This window comes from Cervus elaphus, chromosome 1 (genome assembly GCF_910594005.1).
Source record: "Cervus elaphus chromosome 1, mCerEla1.1, whole genome shotgun sequence".
Lineage (NCBI taxonomy): Eukaryota > Metazoa > Chordata > Mammalia > Artiodactyla > Cervidae > Cervus > Cervus elaphus.
In genome coordinates this window covers 97,271,924-97,291,762 of record NC_057815.1, presented here as the reverse complement: position 1 = coordinate 97,291,762, position 19,839 = coordinate 97,271,924, and the positions used below count along the sequence as shown (strand labels likewise).

Below are 19,839 nucleotides of genomic sequence, written 5' to 3'. Positions count from 1 at the left end.
AGGCAGGCAGCTTCTTTACTGGCTGAGCCACCAGGGAAGCCCTGTGGTTAGTTGATAAATCCTTCCTAAAGCTTCAGAGGGGTCTTCATTTGTTTTGCTGAACTTCTTGAACATTGTTCAAACTCTTTAGCTGTGATTTCCCTTTTCAAAGCCCTGCCCCAATGTGCTAATACGTGGTGCCCTAACGAGGGCAATCTTCCCTCCTCAGGCCCGAGTGTGGTTCAGCTGTGGTTACTGCCAAGTTTGCCCGAGGTGTGGAGGACCCTCCCTATGAGGCCTGCTGTGATCTCAGCCCTTAAAGGTGCCCTGGAAACCCAGCAGGCTGCCGTTTGCATTCGGCCTCCTGTATGACATTCATGGCGTTCTCAAGCAAGAGTAGTGAGGTGGTTCGCCATTGCCTTCTCCAGGGGCCACGTTTTCTCAGAGCTCTCCACCATGTGGAAAGTGAAAGGAGAGAGTGAAAAAATTGGTTTAAAAATCAACATTCAGAAAACTAAGATCATGGCATCCGGTCCCATCACTTCATGGGAAATAGATAGGGAAATAGTGGAAACAGTAACAGACTTTATTTTCTTGGGCTCCAAAATCACTGTAGATGGTGACCGTGGCCATGAAATTAAAAGAATGCTTGCTCCTTGGAAGAAAAGTTATGACCAACCTAGATAGCATATTAGAAAGCATAGACATTACTTTACTGACTAAGGTCGTCTAGTCAAAGCTATGGTTTTTCCAGTAGTCATGTATGGATGTGAGAGTTGGGCTATAAAGAAAGCTGAGTACCGAAGAATTGATGCTTTTGAACTGTGGTGTTGGTGAAGACTCTCGAGAGTCCCTTGGGCTACAAGGAGATCCAACCAGTCCATCCTAAAGGAAATCAGTCCTGAATATTCACTGGAAGGACTGATACTGAAGCTGAAGCTCCAATGCTTTGGCCACCTGATGCCAAGAACTGACTCACTGGAAAAGACTCTGATGCTGAGAAAGATTGAAGGTGGGAGGAGAAGGGGATGACAGGGGATGAGATGAGATGGTTGGATGGCATCACCGACTCAATGGACGTGAGTTTGAGTAAAGTCTGGGCGTTGGTGATAGACAGGAAAGCCTGCCATGCTGCGGTTCGTGGGGTTGCAAAGATTTGGACCTGACTGAGTGACCGAACTGATGAGATAAGATCCCCTGGAGGAGGAAATGGCACCCACTCCAGTACTCTTGCCTGAAGAATCCCATGGATGGAGAAGCCTGGTGGGCTCTAGTCCATGGGGTTGCAAAGAGTCAGACACGACTGAAGTGACTGAGCATGCACGCTTGAGATAAAAGCCAGGAGACAGTCCTGCCCTAGGAGTGGCTCTTAGCCCAAACTGGCTGCCCTGTTGGGTCTTAGATGGTCATACCAGACCAATTCTCTGTGCCCCAGAAACTAACATAGGGCTTTCTAAGGGATCCCGATAAGGAGGGAAGTCCTGAGCCCTGGTGTCAGGAACTGGGGCAGGATAGGAAGGAAAGGTGTTGGGAGGGGTGGATGTATTAGCAGAGCAGCAGGAGCGGCTAAGACATCTAGTTCAACCAGAGGAGTTAAGGTTGGAAGCGCCATATCCTCACGCTCATTTCCTTCATTGTCTTACTTTCCCTGATGTAATAGCCCATATGCTTGCACATAAAGGATTTCATTATTCTTCCTTGATTCTTCACAAAAGAGCCATAGGGGGGGAAAAATCTGTAAAACTGTAAATAGCCATTGGTCATTTCTAACCATTAAAAGGATACACTTTTGCTTTGACACCAAGCAGCTGGGCAAAATTCGAGGATGGGGCTTTTGGTGATTTTAAGAACTAAATGGAACCTTTCTCTTTTCCCTGGGAACTTCCCACTCTTGGACAAGAAGAGCATTTCCCCCACTGTACCTTTCCTTCATTTGACATCAGTAAAAGTTCTGAATATCACAAAATTGATTTGGCTGTAAATGGAGAAAACGTTGTTGTTTAGTCATTAAGTCATGTCTGACTCTCCTGCGACCCCATGGACTATATAGCTGGCCAGGCTCCTCTGTCCGTGGGATTCTCCAGGGGCAAGAATATTGGAGGGGTTGCCATGTCCTCCTCCAGGGCATCTACCCAACCCAGAGACTGAACCTGCCTCTCCTGCACTGGCAGCCGGATTCTTCACCACTGGGCCACCCAAGAAGCCCTGGAGAAATGGTACCAAACGAAAAGAGACAAAACCCTCTAAAGGATAAGCAGAAAATCCTAGAGAGACCTTCAGGTCTGGTCTTGTGGTTTTACAAACACCGACAACACAGGAGAGCACAAACTCTGCAGGTAACCCAGCGAGGCGGACAGGACACGGTACACGCATCCCGTGATGAGCCCTCCTGACAGCCCGCATGCAGATCCTCCCAGGAATGCGGCCTCACCTTGTTACAATCAGACATCTTCCTCTGAGTCAGGGGCTCACGGCTGTCATTAGCTCGCCCACCCAACGTGTGCCTGGGGGGCTCTTCTTTAGGGACAGTGAAACATTCCCCACTTTCAAAGACACATTCCAGAGAGACAAACACAAATGGCAGACAAATGCTAGCCTCAGAAAGAAAACGGAGAACTGGTCCACAAAGTGGGTAAAAGTTCAACAACGCTTTCCTCTTTCCAACGGGGTACCCCTCCTCGAATACAAAACACACTGACCTATTCTGGAGAAAAAGCCCCTAGCAGAGAGGAAGGAAAGCTTCTGGGTGTAAACACTGGAGCGACCCGCCCCACTGTAGGGAGTGTGTCCTCTCCCCAATCTCGATTCCTTCCTCCAACTGCCAAGCGCTGGGACAGCCAGCGCCACCTTGGGGAATTCTGAAGCGACGAGTGGTATCCGCAGCGGCCAGGCCTGAAGGCGGACCTGGACAGAGCTGGACTCCGTCTTCGCCCAGGCTGCGAACATCGGCTACACGCGTGGTCACCCTCCCAGTGGACTCTGAACTCTGCGCCCGGTGTCTATAGAAACGGCATCCCGACGGAAAACCAGACCCCGGGTAAGAGAGCCTCAGGACTTGGGCTGGGATGCTCAGGTGCCTAAAGAATATGCTAATTATCTCTGTAACAGAACAAAGTGGTATATTCCATTATGTTTATCGGGATATGACCACAGGCCTATTGATAAATATCCACTGTTTATCTAGTCTTGTGACACATGACTCATGGGTTAACTTTGACTGTATCTCTCTTACGTTGTCCAGACTAGTCTCAGGGAATTTGAGGAGGTGGGTTTGAGCATGTACACTTAGGGTATATAAGGTTTTCACAAAAACTGGTCGGGGTCCTTGGCGAAGAGGAGACTCTGCCTTGGGCCTGCCGGTGAAATAAACTGCACTCCACGATCTGCATTGTCCCAATGGGTGAGTTTGTTTCCCGGAACGCGTGGCTACAAGAGGGTCTCACCCAGAAACCTCCCAGTGGCAACGGGACCGGGGCATCTGGCCACAGGCAGCAAGGCCCCAGGGGGCTTCCGAAATCTGTTGCCCAGTCCAAGCTTGCGCTGCCTGCCGTGTTGTAGCCACGCATTCATAAGAAATTATGATTCTCTTCAGTTACACAGATCATTAGGGTATTCTTTTAGGCCACAGAGAGTCGAGTCTTCCTTCGGGCGCCTGGCGGTGGTATGTCGTTTCTATAGATACTGGGCCTAAAACTCAAAGTCCACAGTGCGGCCCGAGATGGCGTCCTGCTTTCATGATGGAGCCTTTGTGTTTCCTCCTTCACTAGCACGGGATGCCAACAAATCAGCAAGGAAGAATGACTTTATTCAGAGAAAGCCAGCAAACCAGAACGATGATGGACTCAGGCCCCAAAGAATCATCTTTCCTGAGTGAGGATTCAGGTTGTTTTTATACTAAAAGGGAAGGGAGTCAAGTCAAACATTTCCTGGTTCAGATCAGACTTAGAAGGATTGTGTTAATTTCTTCCTTCCCGCAGCCACTCACAGGAGGGCCTGGTCAGGGATGCTTCCTATGAGCTGGACAAAGGTATTTTAGCTTAACACTCCCTACCTGAGAGGCTGGGTTCCCAGAGATGGGCCATTATGTATAATTCAAGCTTATAGGCAACATCCCTTTAGTGATTAACTTGCAGTAGAATACAAAGGTTCTTCCCCATGACAATAGAATGACATTTTAAAAATGCTGAAAGCCTGAAATTTCACATCAAACAAATGTCTTCGCAAAACACAAGCAAAAAAAAAAAAAAAAAAAAAAGTTACAGATAAACAAGGCATATCTGCTCTACAAGAAAAAAATAGTCTGGAAACCAAAAGGAAATTAAATTCAGTGATATTGTAACTCCATGGCTGATTCATGTCAATGTATGACAAAACCCACTGCAATGTTGTGAAGTAATTAGCCTCCAAGTAATAAAAATAAATGAAAAAAGTAAATAAATAAATTCAGTGATATTTTGGAACTGCAGCTAGAGAGACTATTGACAATATAAGTGGTTTAAAGCTGTGTTTCTTTCTTTTCTTAAATTCTTTACAAACAATTGACTATTTTAGATTCAAGTATAGTAACTGTATGGGGCTTCCCTCATGACTCAGAGGTAAAACAATCCACCTGTCAAAGCAGAAGACACAGGGTTGATCCCTTGGAGAGGGAAGAGCCCTTGGAGCAGGAAATGGCAACCCACTGCAGTGTTCTCGCCTGGAGAATCACATGGACAGAAAAGCCTGGCAGGCTACAGTACTCAGGGTCACCGAATGCCGGACACAACTTAGAGACTAAGCAATAAGAACATAATAGCTGTATACAATACTCACGGTCACCGAATGCCGGACACAACTCAGAGACTAAGCAATAAGAACGTAATAGCTGTATACCAGAGTTATAGTAAATGCAGATGATACTGTAACAATGGCACAAAAGGGAGCGAATGGAATTGTCTTTGCATTCGATGTGAAGTGGGATAACATTAATTAAAGACAGAATGTTGTGGAGAAATGACCTGACAACATGGATTCAGTCGGGCCCTCCTGCCCCACTGTCTCACAGCCTCACACTGCATGTTTATGTTCTGTAAACAACGATACTGCTGACCTGGGTAGCACTGGGCCTGCGCGCCCACTGGGCCACGGGCCACTTTGGTCTGTCTTAGTGTATCAGTAGTCTTTGAAGACTCGCCGCCGCCGCTGCTGCTGCCTGGAGAGAATAAACGTGTCTGCAGTCCCCACAGCTCCTCAAGTCTTCTTCCATCTTCCCTGATCTGCAGTTCAGTTCAGTCACTCAGTCGTGTCTGCAGCACGCCAGGCTTCTCTGTTCATCACCAACTCCCAGAGTTTACTCAAACTCATGTCTGTTGAGTCACTAATGACATCCAACCATCGCATCCTCTGTTGTCCCCTTCTCCTCCTGCCCCCAATCCCTCCCAGCATCAGGGTCTTTTCCAATGAGTCAGCTCTTTGCATGAGGTGGCCAAAGTATTGGAGTTTCAGCTTGAGCATCAGTCCTTCCAATGAACACCCAGGACTGATCTCCATTAGGATGGACTGGTTGGATCTCCTTGCAGTCCAAGGGGCTCTCAAGAGTCTTCTCCAACACCACAGTTCAAAAGCATCAATTCTTCAGTGCTCAGCTTTCTTCACCATCCAACTCTCACATCCATACATGACCACTGGAAAAACCATAGCCTTGACAAGATGGACCTTGGTTGGCAAAGTAATGTCTCTGCTTTTTAATATGCTGTCTAGGTTGGTCATAACCTTTCTCCCAAGGAGTAAGCCTCTTTTAATTTCATGGCTGTAGTCATCATCTGCAGTGATTTTGGAGCCCCCAAAAATAAAGTCAGCCACTGTTTCCCCATCTATTTGCCATGAAGTGATGGGACCAGATGTCATGATCTTAGTTTTCTGAATGTTGAGCTTTAAGCCAACTTTTTCAATCTCCTCTTTCACTTTCATCAAGAGGCTCTTTAGTTCTTCACTTTCTGCTGTAAGGGTGGTGTCATCTGCATATCTGAGGTTATTGATATTTCTCCCAGCATTTGGCATGGACCAAATTTCTTATGGACTTCTTGGACAGGACCAAATACCCTGCAAGGGTAATGACAAGTGTGCTTGTAAGAGGGACACAGAAGGAGATTAGAATACATAAAAGAAGACTATGTAAAGATGATGGAAGTAAGGAGAAAAGGTAGAGTGATGTAGGATCACAAACCTAGGGATGTGGAAAACTTCTTCAGGCTCAAAAGGCAAGGATATAGATTCTCCCCTAAAGACTTCAGAAGCTGGCTTTGCCAACACTTTTATTTTTATCCCATAAGACCCATTTAGGTCTTCCCTGGTGGCTCAGAAAACAAAGAGTCCTCCTGCAATGAAGGAGATGTGGGTTCGATCCCTGGGTCAGGAACATCCCCTGGAGAAGGAATTGGCCACCCAATCCAGTATTCTGGCCTGTAGAATGCTATGGACAGAGGAGCCTACAGAGTCACAGTCCATGGGGTCACAAAGAGTTGGACATGACTGAGCGACTAATGTTTTCACACTTTCACTTTCAAGACCCATTTTCCGTTTCTGACTCCCAGAAATAGAAGGTAATAATTGTTGCTTTAAGTCACTAAATTTTTTAAATAGTTTTTATTGAAGTGTAGTTGATTTCCATGATTACCGTTTTGTGTTAGCTTCAGGGGTAAGCAAGGTGAATGTGTTATGTGTTCATATATAGCCATTCTCCTTAGATTCTGTCCCCACGTAGATCATTACAAGGCATCACGTAGCGTTCTCTGTGCTCTACAGTAAGGCCTTACTAGTCATCTGTTTTATGCATAGTAGTGTGTACACGTCAATCCCAATCCTCCAGCTTATCTTTCTCCTTCCTTATCCCCTTGTAACCGTACGTTTGCTTTCTGTATCTGTGACTCTGTTTGTTTGGTAGATAAGTTCATCTGTATCCCCTCTTAAGATTTCACATATAGGTGATATCATATGATGTTTGTTGTTCTGTGTCTGACTTACTTCAGTCAGTGTGACAACCTTAGGTCCATCCGGTTTGTTTCCAATGGCATTGTTTTTCTTTTTATGGCTGAGAAATACACCATTGTACATTTTTACCACATCTTCTTCATCCATTCCTCTGTTGATGGACATCTAGGTTTCTTCCATGTCCTGGCTATTGTAAATAGTGCTGCAATGAACATTGGGGTGCATGTATATTTTTGAATTATTGTTTTCTCTGGATATGTGTCCAGGGGTGGGATTGATGGATCATATGGTAGATCATGTCACTGCATCATCAGTCACTAAACATGTGGTAACTTGTTACAACAATAACAGGAAACTAATACAGCATAGATCTAAAATCATATTAAAAATGTGAAGTTATGCTATGCAACTCAACTCAACCAAGTTTCTGTGATAAAAAGCTAGTCAGAAAACCAAAGTTTCACTGATGGCCACATAATTTAATTAAGTGTAGTACCTCAAAGCACTTTTGAGGGCACCCAAGAGCGAAAGCAATGATGCTGAAGCATTTTGAAAGGTCCTTTGGGAAACTTCGTGGGAAGAAGAGAAGGATGCCAGAGAAGAGACTTTCAAAGGAGACATTTTACTTTCAAATGAGAAGCATCAAAAAGCGAGATTCCTTCCTGAAAGAAGTCTTCTTCAAAGAGGAAAGTGGGATATGTTAGCACTAATGATTGACATTGGGTAATTTCAACTCTGAGACATTTCTCACCATAAAGGAAAAGCGGGACAGCAAACAGCCAAGCTTCTAATGTTTTGTAATATACAAGAGAAAGAAGACAAAACTATTATAGACATGGGCCTGAGCAGGGCCTGAGCCCCAGAGAACTGGATGGTTTTTGTTGCTTGTGTAGACTACCACCTTTGTTTGCACTGATGTTTTTTCCCTGATAAGAAACACATGAAATGGACAATGGTACCATCAACAGTATTTCTTTGGGGTGCATTTCCACTGATGCCAGCCACAAAGAGCATTCTTGAACCCAAAATTCATCAACATCTGTTGAGTTTTTTCTTTATCTTCTGACACATGTATATAAAACGGCAATTTTTTTGAAAAAAAATATGCCATACTGTTACCACCTATTTGCCACATGTGGCCTTGGCCTCGGTATTTGGGGAAAGTGTAACCCATTCTTATCTCACAGGACTGTTCTGTAATACACCAAGAGATGAGGTTCCCTTCTGAATTCAGAATACCAAATCCTATAAAATTCTGGAGACAGCGTTCAACATATTTCAAGCTCTTCTCATTTTTCCCCCACTCCCAGTGCTCATTCACAAGCCTTGCATGCGAGACATCCAAGAAGGTGCTCTGAAAAGTTTCTTTCCTGTCAAGAAAAAATGTACATTTATTCAGCCAACATTTAGAAAACATCAGGATTGCAGAAAATATGACACCTCCCTTTCCTTAAGGATCCACAACCCAGAGGAAGAACTCTGGGCTCACACACACACTCAACTATTTATATGCCTGCTTCAAAATGTTCCCAGATAATTGAAAGTGAGAAAATCCTCGGTCATTTATGATACATTTAAGAGCAGACAGTCAGCTAGATATAGAATAGCATATCTCAAAAAATCCAGCCAAATACCCCAACAAAGGAGAATAAGAGTATATGTCCCTCAAAGAGCAAGGACTATAAGCCAGCACAACATTCCATGTGGCTGAATTTTCTTTAAAGTTTCTTGTATGAAAAATGTGGGATTGAGAGGTACAAGCTACTATGTATAAAAGGGATAGGCTACAAGGATATACAGTGCAAGGAAACATATTTATTATGTTGAGATGACTTTTAAATGAAGTATAGCCTAAAAAATACTGAGCCTCTATACTGTACATCTGAAACTAATATGATATAAATCAACTATACCTCCATTTTAAAATGTAGATTTCAGATTATACTTCGCAAAATATCTAAATACACAAGATAATGTTTCTTCCAACAGATATTTCAACAAAATGTACATCACAGGGAGATGACAGCCATGTTGATTTTATGGCTTCACGTGTCCCAAAGACATCCCCACATACCACGAGAGAAGTACAAAAACGCAATTTCTGGAGCAGAAACACACCAAAAAAGGATATTGGATTTTCTTCTTTTTAGTGATGGTGGTAATAATCAGGGTTTTAGCCCTGATTCTATTATTGGGCAAGTTACCTGAGACTGCGTTTTCTCATCTGCAAAATCAGAATAGCATCTTCTGTGGCTAGGAGTGGCTGGCGCAGAAGGAAGATCTCAAAGAAGTTCTACCCCTTATCAAGGAGGAAGAGTTTCCAGGAACTTGTCAAAGTCACTTCACGTTTGCCATTAGGTGGGGTCACAGGGCTCTCAACTGTCTACACATAGGTGAGGCTTTCTCTCTATCATCCTCAAACTGATTCTGGTCCTGCTTCCTCAAAGATCTCCAGCATCCTCACCTGCCTTCCTCCTGTGCTACAGTTAAACCCCGAGGGTCAAGATATCCAAATATATATTTGGGTTTAGAGGAAATAAAGACCCGCCTTAGGACAGGCACTTCATTACAGATTTCCAGCTATAATATCAAGTATTATTTAATCCCTATTTACTATTTTTCCCCATGCAAATATTTCTTTTATGATTCTTATGGGAACACAGTTGAGCCACAGCAGGGTTCAAATATTATTGACTTTCCTGGCTAAATCAATTGTACGTGTTTAGTGTGTATTTAGATTTTATTTATCTGTTGATGTAGTGATACAATTATTAAGCATAAATGGGTATCAGTGGAAAATAATTGTTTCCTTTTTCTCTGATTCCTTATCACACAGTTACCTTCTCCAGAGGCAACTAGTGATGTGATAAATTTATGCAACTTTCCAGAGGCATCGTTTGGAACTTTAGATGTGTTTTACTCTGATGACACAGTGTCTATACGATTCTGCCCATCTTCGTCGTTGCTTCACTAAGAAAATATTTTTGTTGGTGCTGTTGCTTCAGAATATATTTTTGGAATTGTTTCCTTACTAGTTCACAGAGGGCTGCTTCATTCTTGTTAATGGTCGTATATTATTCCAGCGTTTGGACTGTACCATAGTAAATTTATCCATGTCCCTACTGAAAGATAGGTTTTTTCATATGCTATGCTATCATATGTTCACACATCATACACACCATCCAATTTGGTAAAATCTCCCATTTAATGTACATATTATTTTACCCAGACATTTCAATTCTAGGAGCTCAGTTTTCAGTAATACTTATACAACTTGTGTGATGATCTATTTGTGAAGACGTTTATTGCAGAATTTTTGTTATCAGGAAGAACTGTAGAGAAATCAAGTGTGTAGATACAGGCACACAGAATCATGTATCTCCCTCTTATAGTAATCTATGCAGCTGTCAAAATAAATGAAGGACGCCTGCATGAGCTTACGTGCAAGACATATGTAACACATCGCTGAGTGAAAACAGTAAATAGCAGTATAGTCATGCATATGTCGTAGAGAAAAAACTAACAAAACAACTCATACATACAGAGTTCTAAAACCAATGCTAAGAGTATCTACACATGGACAGGGAGATTTTGGAAATCCAAGTGGGCAAGCCTTCACTTTTTACTTTGTATATTTGTATCCTTTGCATAGGGCTTCCCTGGTGGATCAGTGGTAAAGACGTCTCCCGCAATGCAGGAGATGCAGGTTTAATCCCTGGGTCGGAAAGATCACCTGGAGAAGGAAATGGCAACCCACTGCAGTATTCTTGCCTGGGAAATCCATGGGCAGAGGAGCCTGGTGGGCTACAGTCCACTGGGGTCGCAAAAGAGTCAAATACAACTTGGCAACTAAACAGACACACACACACACAGACATGTACTTTGCATAGCATGAAGTAATGTTTTTTTGGTCAAAAAATGAATAGTTTCAGTAAAAGTTTTTCAATTCTACCATGACATCCAGTATTATTCCAGGAGCACTCTTGTGAGATCTAAGGAAGTTGATATGTGGAAAAGAACCTACTCTAACGAAGTTCCTGCCCACCCTCAGCAAACATTATCTAACACAGTACCCTTTCTTACCCATGCTCTGAACACCATTATAATGTAGTCGCAGATCCTACATTTAAGGGTCTGGCCCATAGGGCAACTGAATGATTCTATCAGAAATTTCAGAAGCAAAAGGTAAAAGTCTCACCTTCTATCTTTCAGCACTTCAGGAACTTGCATTAACGTCATCAAATCCATCTTGTCACCACTCGATGCCTCGAATGTTGGTTTTTCAAACACAAAAAGTACGGTTCTCAGATAATCTATCTTCACTGATTTTGAAGCTGCAACTTTTTGTAGTGCCTTGCCCAAGTTCTCTTGACAACCTGGGGAGAGGAGAAAAGCAAGCATCATTTCACCCCCTGTCATATCTACCATAAATTAAATGGGACATCTTTGGCTTTAATTTAGACCAGTTACCTTGGATCTGGAAGGCTTGTTCCCAGTTGATGACCTGCGGGCATGCTAGGACTTCCTCTAACTTGTCAGGAGCTTTGGTGAAGATGTGGTAAGTGTTGATATAATAATCCAGGTCATCCTTCATCTCCTGACGTAACAAACATCAGTCACACTTACATAGTGATACCATTCACAAAATGTTTTGCCTACGTCCAGAGCACTAGAGACTTATTTGTTGGATAGGCTTTGTTGCTGTTGTTGTGGGAGAGAGGAGCCGACCATGTCTCGGACTCCCTCGTAGACTAAGCCGCTGGAAGGGGCTCCTTCCTGGTGATGCCCTGGAGTCAGCTGCCCTTGGGACGATGGGCAAGTGGTCCCAGTGTCTGAGACGGAAAGTGCAGCAGAAAGAGCCTGTGTTAAAGGCCTCAAAGAGCGGGGGCCTGAGGGGTGGAGGGAAGCACAGAGAACAGGGCTGGGGTCCAGGCTTGTGGTCTGTGAGAAGGTGACGCCTCGGCTAATTCTGCAGGTGAATTCCCAGGTGGCGCTAGTGGCAAAGAACCCGCCTGCCAGTGCAGGAGACTAAGATCCCCTGGAGGAGGGCGCGGCGCCCCCTCCAGCCTTCTGACCCGGAGAACCCCGTGGACAGGGGAGCCTGGGGTCAGCCAGAGTCAGACAAGACTGGGCTCCTGACACTTTCAGGTTGGTTGTGACCCAGCCCTCTGGAGCTGGCATGGAGATCAGCCCTCGGTGCGCCCGTGAGAAGAGCGGACCGATGGAAAACGTCCCGACGCCCAGCCGCGGCGCCAGGGCCCACAGAAGCGCCTGGAGGGCCGGGCCTGCGGTGCCCCCCGCCGCCTGTTTGCCCCTGCTGCCGGCTCGCCCGGGGGCCGCTGCGTTCTGAGACGCCTGATGACTATCTACGTGGATAAGGGGGACGGGGGCTGCTAAAGTATCGCTACTCCGGGAAGGATGGGATTCACCACTCATACTCCCCTGAAAGATGAAGACACTCTCATGAAAGAAACATGACATCGATTGTTTCACAAACCTCTGACATAGTTATTTTTGTCAACTCCACCTTCTGTGTTAGGAAAGCAGCGGTCTTAGACCTCACACCCGGCACTGCTCAGAGGACTGTGGGATTGCGGTTATCCAGCCACAGGGAAAGAGAACACTTCCTGACCATTTCCAGCCGCAGGCATCCAGGTTGAGGTGGATGCCTCTGATGGGAGTCTTGGCGGGGGAGAGCTGACTGAATGGAATTCTAGAGCAACTTACAGGTCCTGCCCTAGAGGCTCTGCGGTCTACTCCCACGCTTGGTCTCACCATCCTGCCCTCTGGTCCCAGCGACCCTTCCCACATCTGCACGAATCAGGCGTGGCAAGATCCGTCCCCCCTGCCGGCCCCTCGCTGCAGCCCCTCATCCCCGTCCTGAGGGTGAGGGGGCCCGACCCTCAGGAGCCGGGGTCTCACCTCTTTCTGAGGCCGTATGACGACTGTCTGATACTCTGGCCAGGCATCCACCAGCACCTCCAGGTTGAACGGGTTTTTATTTCTAATGTGGAAAAGGGCGCCATACACCTACAAGAGCAAAAACCAAGCAGGAGAGGATGAGATTTTTCTTTGAGACGGGGTCTTGCCTGTGGCATGGGAAGTAAAGGCGGGAGTTAGAAGGACTTGATGGGGTCGTCCCGGATAGTCCAGGGGCTGAGACTCCCAGCTCCCAGTGCAGCGGGCCCAGGTCGGTCCCCGGTCAGGGAACTAGATCCCACCTGCCGCAGCTAAGGGTTCAGGCGCTGTGGCGAAAGATCCCACGTGCTGCAACTGAGAGCCAGTGCACCCACGTAAACAAATAAACATTTTCTAAAAAAGAAGGACTTGAAAGGACAGGACTAGTGCTTCCAGGATGGCACGTTGGACTATTCGTCGAAAGACATCCTGCAAAACGGTGCAGGAAGCATCCCCAAGAAACAAGTTAATAACAAATGAACTGGCTTCTCTAACATGTATTCGCTCACTTTTTTGAAAAATCCATACTATTGATACTTTTCCTGTTTCAAACGTTAATACCACGCCATTTATTCAACATCTGTCTATTGTATATCAAATTTGTGTCAAATATGGAGAATTCAAAGGTGGATATGATGTGGCCACTGCCTTCAAGCCAAGTCTAGAAGGGCAAAGAGATCCACAGTCTAAACTTAAACAGCTACGTGTTCTGATAGGTCTGTGCCCATGGTCAAGTGGGGTCACAAAAAGGAAAAGTCACTACCTGTCCAGAAGTGGTGGGAGACTTACAGAAAAACAAACATTTAAATTGGACCATGAAAAATAAATAAACCTGGCGAAGTAAAGAGAAGAGGAAGACAAGCATTCCGTTGGGAGAAGGAGCGTGATTAGAGGCTTAAAGGTGCTGAGTCCACCCACCTGCTGAACTGTGAGGGGTCAGTGATCGAACGCATAGTATGTCTTCCATGTCGGGAAATGAAGAGACGCTTTTGATAAACGCTTGTATATCCAGTTAAGGAATACGGGCTTTATGCTTTGGACATGAACCGCCACTAGCATTTTAAAGCAAGGGAGTGATACGATCATATGTGGGTCAGATGGATACTCTGGTTATCAAGTTTCAGGTGACCAATAGCTTGGGACAGTTAAGGAAATCCAGTAAACACAGTGGCAGAATTGATTCACAAGATATTGTAGGGGCTTTCCTAGTGATCTAGTGGCTCAGACCCTGAGCTCCCAATGCAGGGAGAGGGGCAGATTCGACCCCTGGTCAGGGAACTAGACCCCACATGCCGCAACTAAGACCCAGTGCAGATAAATGAATAAAAATTAAGTTTAAAAAATATTGTGTATGTATGGCTGAGTCCTTGTGCTGTTCAAATAAAGCTGCCATGACATCGCTAATCAGCTATACCCCAATACAAAAAAAAGGTTTTTAAAAAGATAATGAAGAATCCCCAGGGAAGTAAAGGAGGTGGTTGGACGTGGATTTTAAGATAGTCCCAGGCAGGAGGAGTCCTGGACTTGCACCTCCACCTGCCCTGGGAAGTCCTGAGTCTGCCTTCTCCACGCCTCAGTCCTCTCCTCCTCCCTCTCCCCCGCTCCCTTACCTTCAGGGACTCAGGGGTGCTCTCTTCCAAGGAGTCATACAGAATCTGAAGTTGCTGGGGTTCACGAAGCACCAACATCCTGTGCAGCACCCAAGCCCCTTCCCCGAGGAAGACAATCTGAGGAAAGAGTCACACCAACAAAAACACCTGGAGATCTGAGCCGGGCATCCTGGAAGGGCGAGGGGAGCCCCGGGGACAGCCCGCACGGCCAGAGGCACAGGTTTTCCTTCCCAACCCAGAGATCGAACCCGTATGTCTTGCATCTCCTACATTGGCAGGCAGATTATCAGTAGTGCCACCTGAGAAGCCCCATATGTGTGTGAAAAAAAGTGAAAGTGTTAGTTGCTAAGTTGTGTCTGACTCTTTGTGACCCCATGGACGGTAACTCCTCTGTCCATGGAATTCTCCAGGCAAGAAATACTGGAGTAGGTAGTCATTCCCTTCTCCAGGGGATCTTCTCGACCCAGGGATCGAACCCCGGTCTCCTGCACTGCAGGCAGAGTGCACCGTCTGCGTCACCAGGGAAGCCCATGTTGCGTAGAGCCGAAACAAAACCAGTGGAAATGGAATGGTCAAGAACACGATCGCTAGAATAGACAGGTCACTTTACTTGAATGTCTCTGAGCTTCACTTTCTTTGTCTATAAAATAGGCATAACAATAACTCCTTCGTAGGCTGTTTTGAGGATTATGTCAAGTCACAAAATGTATGTGATATGTTTTGCGAAGTGATGTGTGTGTGTGTGTATATACACACACATATATATGTATATATATACCTGAGGGAAAAATTAGAAGGCCTTCAAATTCAGGCAAGGGAAAATAGGATGAATGGCTTCTGATGTTCATTAGAGAAAGTACAGCCTGGGAATACACACAGGGATTCCCCAGCATTGCTTAAGACCAGGTTCAGAAGAAAACCGTCACTTGGAAGGGGCATTTATCCACACGGGTGAGCCCAGCACCCAGAGGCTAGAAGCAGGAGAGACAGAGTGAAACCAGCCGGGGTTAGATTTTCCAGGCTTAGGGCAGCAGAGAAGGTAAGCGGCAAAGTAAATGTTTGAGAATGAGATGATAACACTTGAAACGGAATCTGTGGGATCCAGGAGAGAGAAGGGGCTTCCCGGATGCCTCAGATGGTAAAGAACCCACCTTCAATGCAGGAGACCCAGGTTTAATCCCTGGGTTGGGATGGTTCCCTGGAGAAGAGACGGGAGTAGCAACCCACACCAGTATGCTTGCCTGGAGAGCAGCCTGGCCGGTTACCGTCCATGGGGTCACGAAGAGCCGGGCACAGCTGAGCAAAACTAACACGTTTACTTTCAGCAGAGAGAAAGAAAGAAGCAAAATAGGAGGCAGGTCCAACCAAGTGGGAAAAGATGTAAAGAGTGTAGGATGAGGCTAACAGAATAGCAGTGGTGATGGACAGGGGGCATATGTTCATAGAACAGGGGATTGGATGAGGAATTAGGCTGTTGGAGGTGAGGGTGTCAGAGGTAGATCAGCTCTGGAGAGATGGCTGTAGACTTCAAATCGACAGAGTGGGAGTCGGGAAGGGGCCGGGAGCTACAGGTGTCAGAGCCACCACCAGGACGCAGCAGGGGTTGGAGGGAGAGAAACGTCTGTAAGTCAAGTGCCGAATATATCAATAAACAGAGCAAGGTCTGGCAGAAAGCAATCTGAAACAGCAAAGCTTCATCTTAGCCAGGCGGCCCAGCACTCAAAGGAAGACATTTGCTGTGCAAGTAACACTTTTCAAAGCACGGATTGAAGACCAGGGGTATGCTGATTCTCCTCTTTACTCAGGGTTACTATGGGTGCCTGGGGGGGGGGCTGGCAGGGAAAGGCTTGGGTCGATCAGTGGTTTATAATTCAGGGAAAGAATCTGAGGAGCCTGAGAGTTCAAAACACTGGCTCTGTACTCAAAATACTTTCTTCTCAAAGGACTTTCTACTCCAGGGACCTACAATTTCCTTGAGAAATTTGTTCTCAATCCTGGGATGCTGGTGAATGCTTTTCCAAAGGTTTGCAGGGGGGCAAATGAATGAACAAATACACATTCTTTAGAATCAGGCTTCCCTGGTAGGTCAGCCGGTAAAGAATCTGCCTACAATGCAAAAGACCCCGGTTTGATTCCTGGGTCGGGAAGATCCCCTGGAGAAGGGATAGGCTACCCACTCCAGTCTTCTTAGGCTTCCCTGGTGGTTCAGCTGGTAAGGAATCCGCGTGCAATGCAGCAGACCTGGGTTCAATCCCTGGGTTGGGAAGACCCCCTGGAGAAGGGAATGGCAACCTGCTCCAGTATTCTGGCCTAGAGAATTCCATGGACTGTAAAATGAATTAACAAATACACATTCTTTAGAATAGGATCCTAATTAACTGAAAGGCTGAGAAGAAACAAGACTTTGGCCTTCTAAAACAGTTCTGCTTACCTGCAGTTTCCTCTTAGACGTGAGTACACAGCGCCTTCTGCAGTTGCTCGGTGACAGTGGAAAGATTTCCCTAAAGGCTACGGATAGTCTCACCCACAGTCAATTCCACCTGACTCAGGTGGTCCCTGTTTGGCATAAAGCTCCGAGTTGCGGATTCTTATTGAGCAAATTGGAGGTCCTGTTCATTTACGTGAAGGAGGTCAGAGGCTTTGTGCATCGGAGGAAGGCTGGGAACATGTTTCGTACTGAGCAGATTCTACATTTATGTTTCCCAGCAAAGCTTCCACGCTAGCGCTTGTAGCCAATTGGCTAATCCAAAGCAGTAATAATGAGGTAATTTGCAAAAATGACCTAGCTGCAGCAATATTCAAACACATCATTTGGGTAAACAAAAAACGGAAAATCTGGCTTCGCTGTGAAATACGCAGCCTCGTGCCTCCAAGCTTTTGTGACCTCAGCACCTCCAGAGGTTGAGATTCCTTGCTTCCAATGCAGGTGGCACAGGTTTGATCCCTGGTCGGGGAACTAGGATCCCACAAGCCACATGGCATGGCCAAAGATATATAGATAGATAGATAAAATTAATTTTAAAAGTTAAATTAAATCTTAAAATCTCCTACAAGAGTATGATCTACTTGAACATTTTGGAGACCCTGAAGCAGAGGAAAGGGATAATAAATCGTCAAAATCTTACCCATTTTCTGGAATGTTGTGAACCAACTTGAGAAAGTTTAATCATTCAGGAAATGAGAAAGGCAAATGTTATTGTCACACAAACAGGAAGATGATGTTGAAAGGCAACATCTTCCCTGAGGTCACAAAGCTAGCCAGCATTAACGCCTCGAGCTGAAGCCAAAGACCAGGATCTGTTACGAAACTACGATTCTTCAGAAAGAGATCCGTCACCCCTGGCTAGATCTTATCTCCTTACAAACCTACCTCACTCACTTCGGCCGACATAGTGGAGACCACTAATGAGGATTTAGCCCTCGCTATCTACATGTTGTTAAGGAAGGCACAGTTTCTTTTCTTTTCCCTCTTGTCTATTTCAGTAATTCCATTTTTTGAATCAAAAATTGTTCACACAACCTATGAAAGAATTTTTACATATTTCCAATTTTGTGTAATTAACATGTTAACAAACTTGCTCATAGTTACACAATTTATTAATCTATCCCCTTTAAAAAATTGTTTCTCTACTTCATGCCAGGAAATGCATAATTTTTTATGTAGGTAAGATCGCACTGTGGATAGCTGAGGCTTGCACAGTTTTGAATATCACACTAAGTATTTTCAAAGAGGTACAACCACATTTAAAGTCACCAGCAGCTCAAGATCCTCCGGTTGAACAACTTTTGCTGAGAGTTCAGAGGTACAGAGTCTGCTCCTTGACCCAAGCTCATGAACTGAGAATCTGGCTGCTCTCTTGAATCAGCAAGAGGAACTTCTTTAGAAATTCTGATAGAGAGCAGATTTAACAAGCGGTCTCCCAGCCCAAGTATCCTACTGTCTTTTTAGAAGCTGGCAGAGAAGACTCTGGAGAAGGAAATGGCACCCGACTCCAGTGTTCTTGCCTGGAAAATCCCATGGACAGAGGAGCCTGGCGGGCTACAGTCCATGGGGTCACAAAGAGTCGGACACAATTTAGGGACTGTCAGAGAAGACTCAGTCCTTGAAAGACAGTATAAAAACTGCCCTAAGGTTTGAGAGCAAGAGGGGCTCCAGGTGAATTCTCTAAGAAACCAGGAATTCACTGCCAGCTGAAAACAGTCTGCAAACACGCCATCACCGTCACAAGACGACCTTGAAGGAGTCCATTCTAACGTAGGTCAGGGTTGAGTGACCTTTTGACCTTTGAAAAGTGAAAAGAAAGTGAAAGTGAAGCCGCTCAGTCAAGTCCAAATCTTTGGGACCCCATGGACTGTAGCCTACTAGGTTCCTCCGTCCATGGGACTTTCCAGGCAAGAATACTGGAGTGGGTTGCCATTTCCTTCTCCAGGAGATCTTCCCAACCCCGGGATTGAACCTGGGTCTCCTGCATTGTAGGCAGACGCTTTACCATCTGAACCACCAGGAAAGTTCACCTTTGACCTATAAGTCCCTCCAAAGTACTCTAGGAGATCTTGCCAAGTCAAGTTTCCTCGGGATGCTTAAGGATTTTTATAGAAGAGTGCTGACTGCTGTTCAGATGCACACTCCTTCTTAAGGCAGCTGCTGCATCTCAGTGTAACACTGCCAAGGGTTAAGGCCGGGACATCAGCGTGAAAGCAGAGTCCCAGAGTCCCCGGAGACACTGCGAGAGAATGCAGGGGGCGAGTCTGCACCAGCCTTCCACAGCCACCCCACCTTGCAGTCCCCAAGTTTCAAGGGAGGCAGAGCCTCCCAGAGGTTTGGAGAAGCCCAGTTCACCACCTTTCATCATGGTATTGGGCATATTAAAAATGTGATATCAGGCATATTAAAAGTAAGACAGATAAAAACGATTTTAAAATTACAGTAGCTTTATTCTATAGCTCTAAATGTGTTGCTGCTGTTCAGTCCCTCAGTCGTGTCTGACTCTGTGACCCCAGGGACGGCAGCGCGCCAGGCCTCCCTGTCCCTCACCATCTCCCAGAGCGTGCTCAGACTCATGTCCATCGAGTCAGTGATGCCATCCAGCCAGCTCATCCTCTGTCGTCCCCTTCTCCTCCCGCCTTCAACCTTTCCCAGCATCAGGGTCTTTTCCGGTGAGTTGGCTCTTTGCATCAGGTGGCCAAAGTATTGGAGTTTCAGCATCAGTCCTTTCAATGAATATTCAGGGATAATTTCCTCTAGGATTTACTGGTTTGATCTCCTTGCCTTCCACCTGTACATTCTATATATTTATGCCTTTAGCAACAAAAAAAGACCAAG

The 19,839-nt window shown here is 45.6% G+C and overlaps 1 protein-coding gene across 1 annotated transcript; it reads right to left on the bottom strand.

The window, feature by feature from the left end:
• Window positions 1-6,584: 6,584 nt before the first annotated feature.
• GLYATL2 (glycine-N-acyltransferase like 2) lies at window positions 6,585-17,464 on the bottom strand. Its single transcript, XM_043914230.1, has 6 exons — window positions 16,948-17,464; window positions 14,517-14,633; window positions 12,871-12,978; window positions 11,419-11,545; window positions 11,147-11,324; window positions 6,585-8,318 (listed from the first exon to the last, which is right to left on the bottom strand). The coding sequence occupies exons 2-6, from the start codon at window positions 14,592-14,594 to the stop codon at window positions 7,910-7,912; spliced, it is 900 nt and encodes a 299-aa protein (XP_043770165.1). The 5' UTR covers window positions 14,595-14,633; window positions 16,948-17,464; the 3' UTR covers window positions 6,585-7,909.
• Window positions 17,465-19,839: the final 2,375 nt, after the last annotated feature.

Excerpts from the sequence above, each read along its gene's own strand:
- GLYATL2 (XM_043914230.1), bottom strand. The coding sequence starts at position 14,594 with ATGTTGGTGCTTCGTGAACCCCAGCAACTTCAGATTCTGTATGACTCC. Across the intron at positions 11,546-12,870 it reads TCATACGGCCTCAGAAAGAG|GAGATGAAGGATGACCTGGA; the intron begins GTGAGACCCCGG and ends TTGTTACGTCAG. Across the intron at positions 11,325-11,418 it reads ACAAGCCTTCCAGATCCAAG|GTTGTCAAGAGAACTTGGGC; the intron begins GTAACTGGTCTA and ends TCCTCTCCCCAG.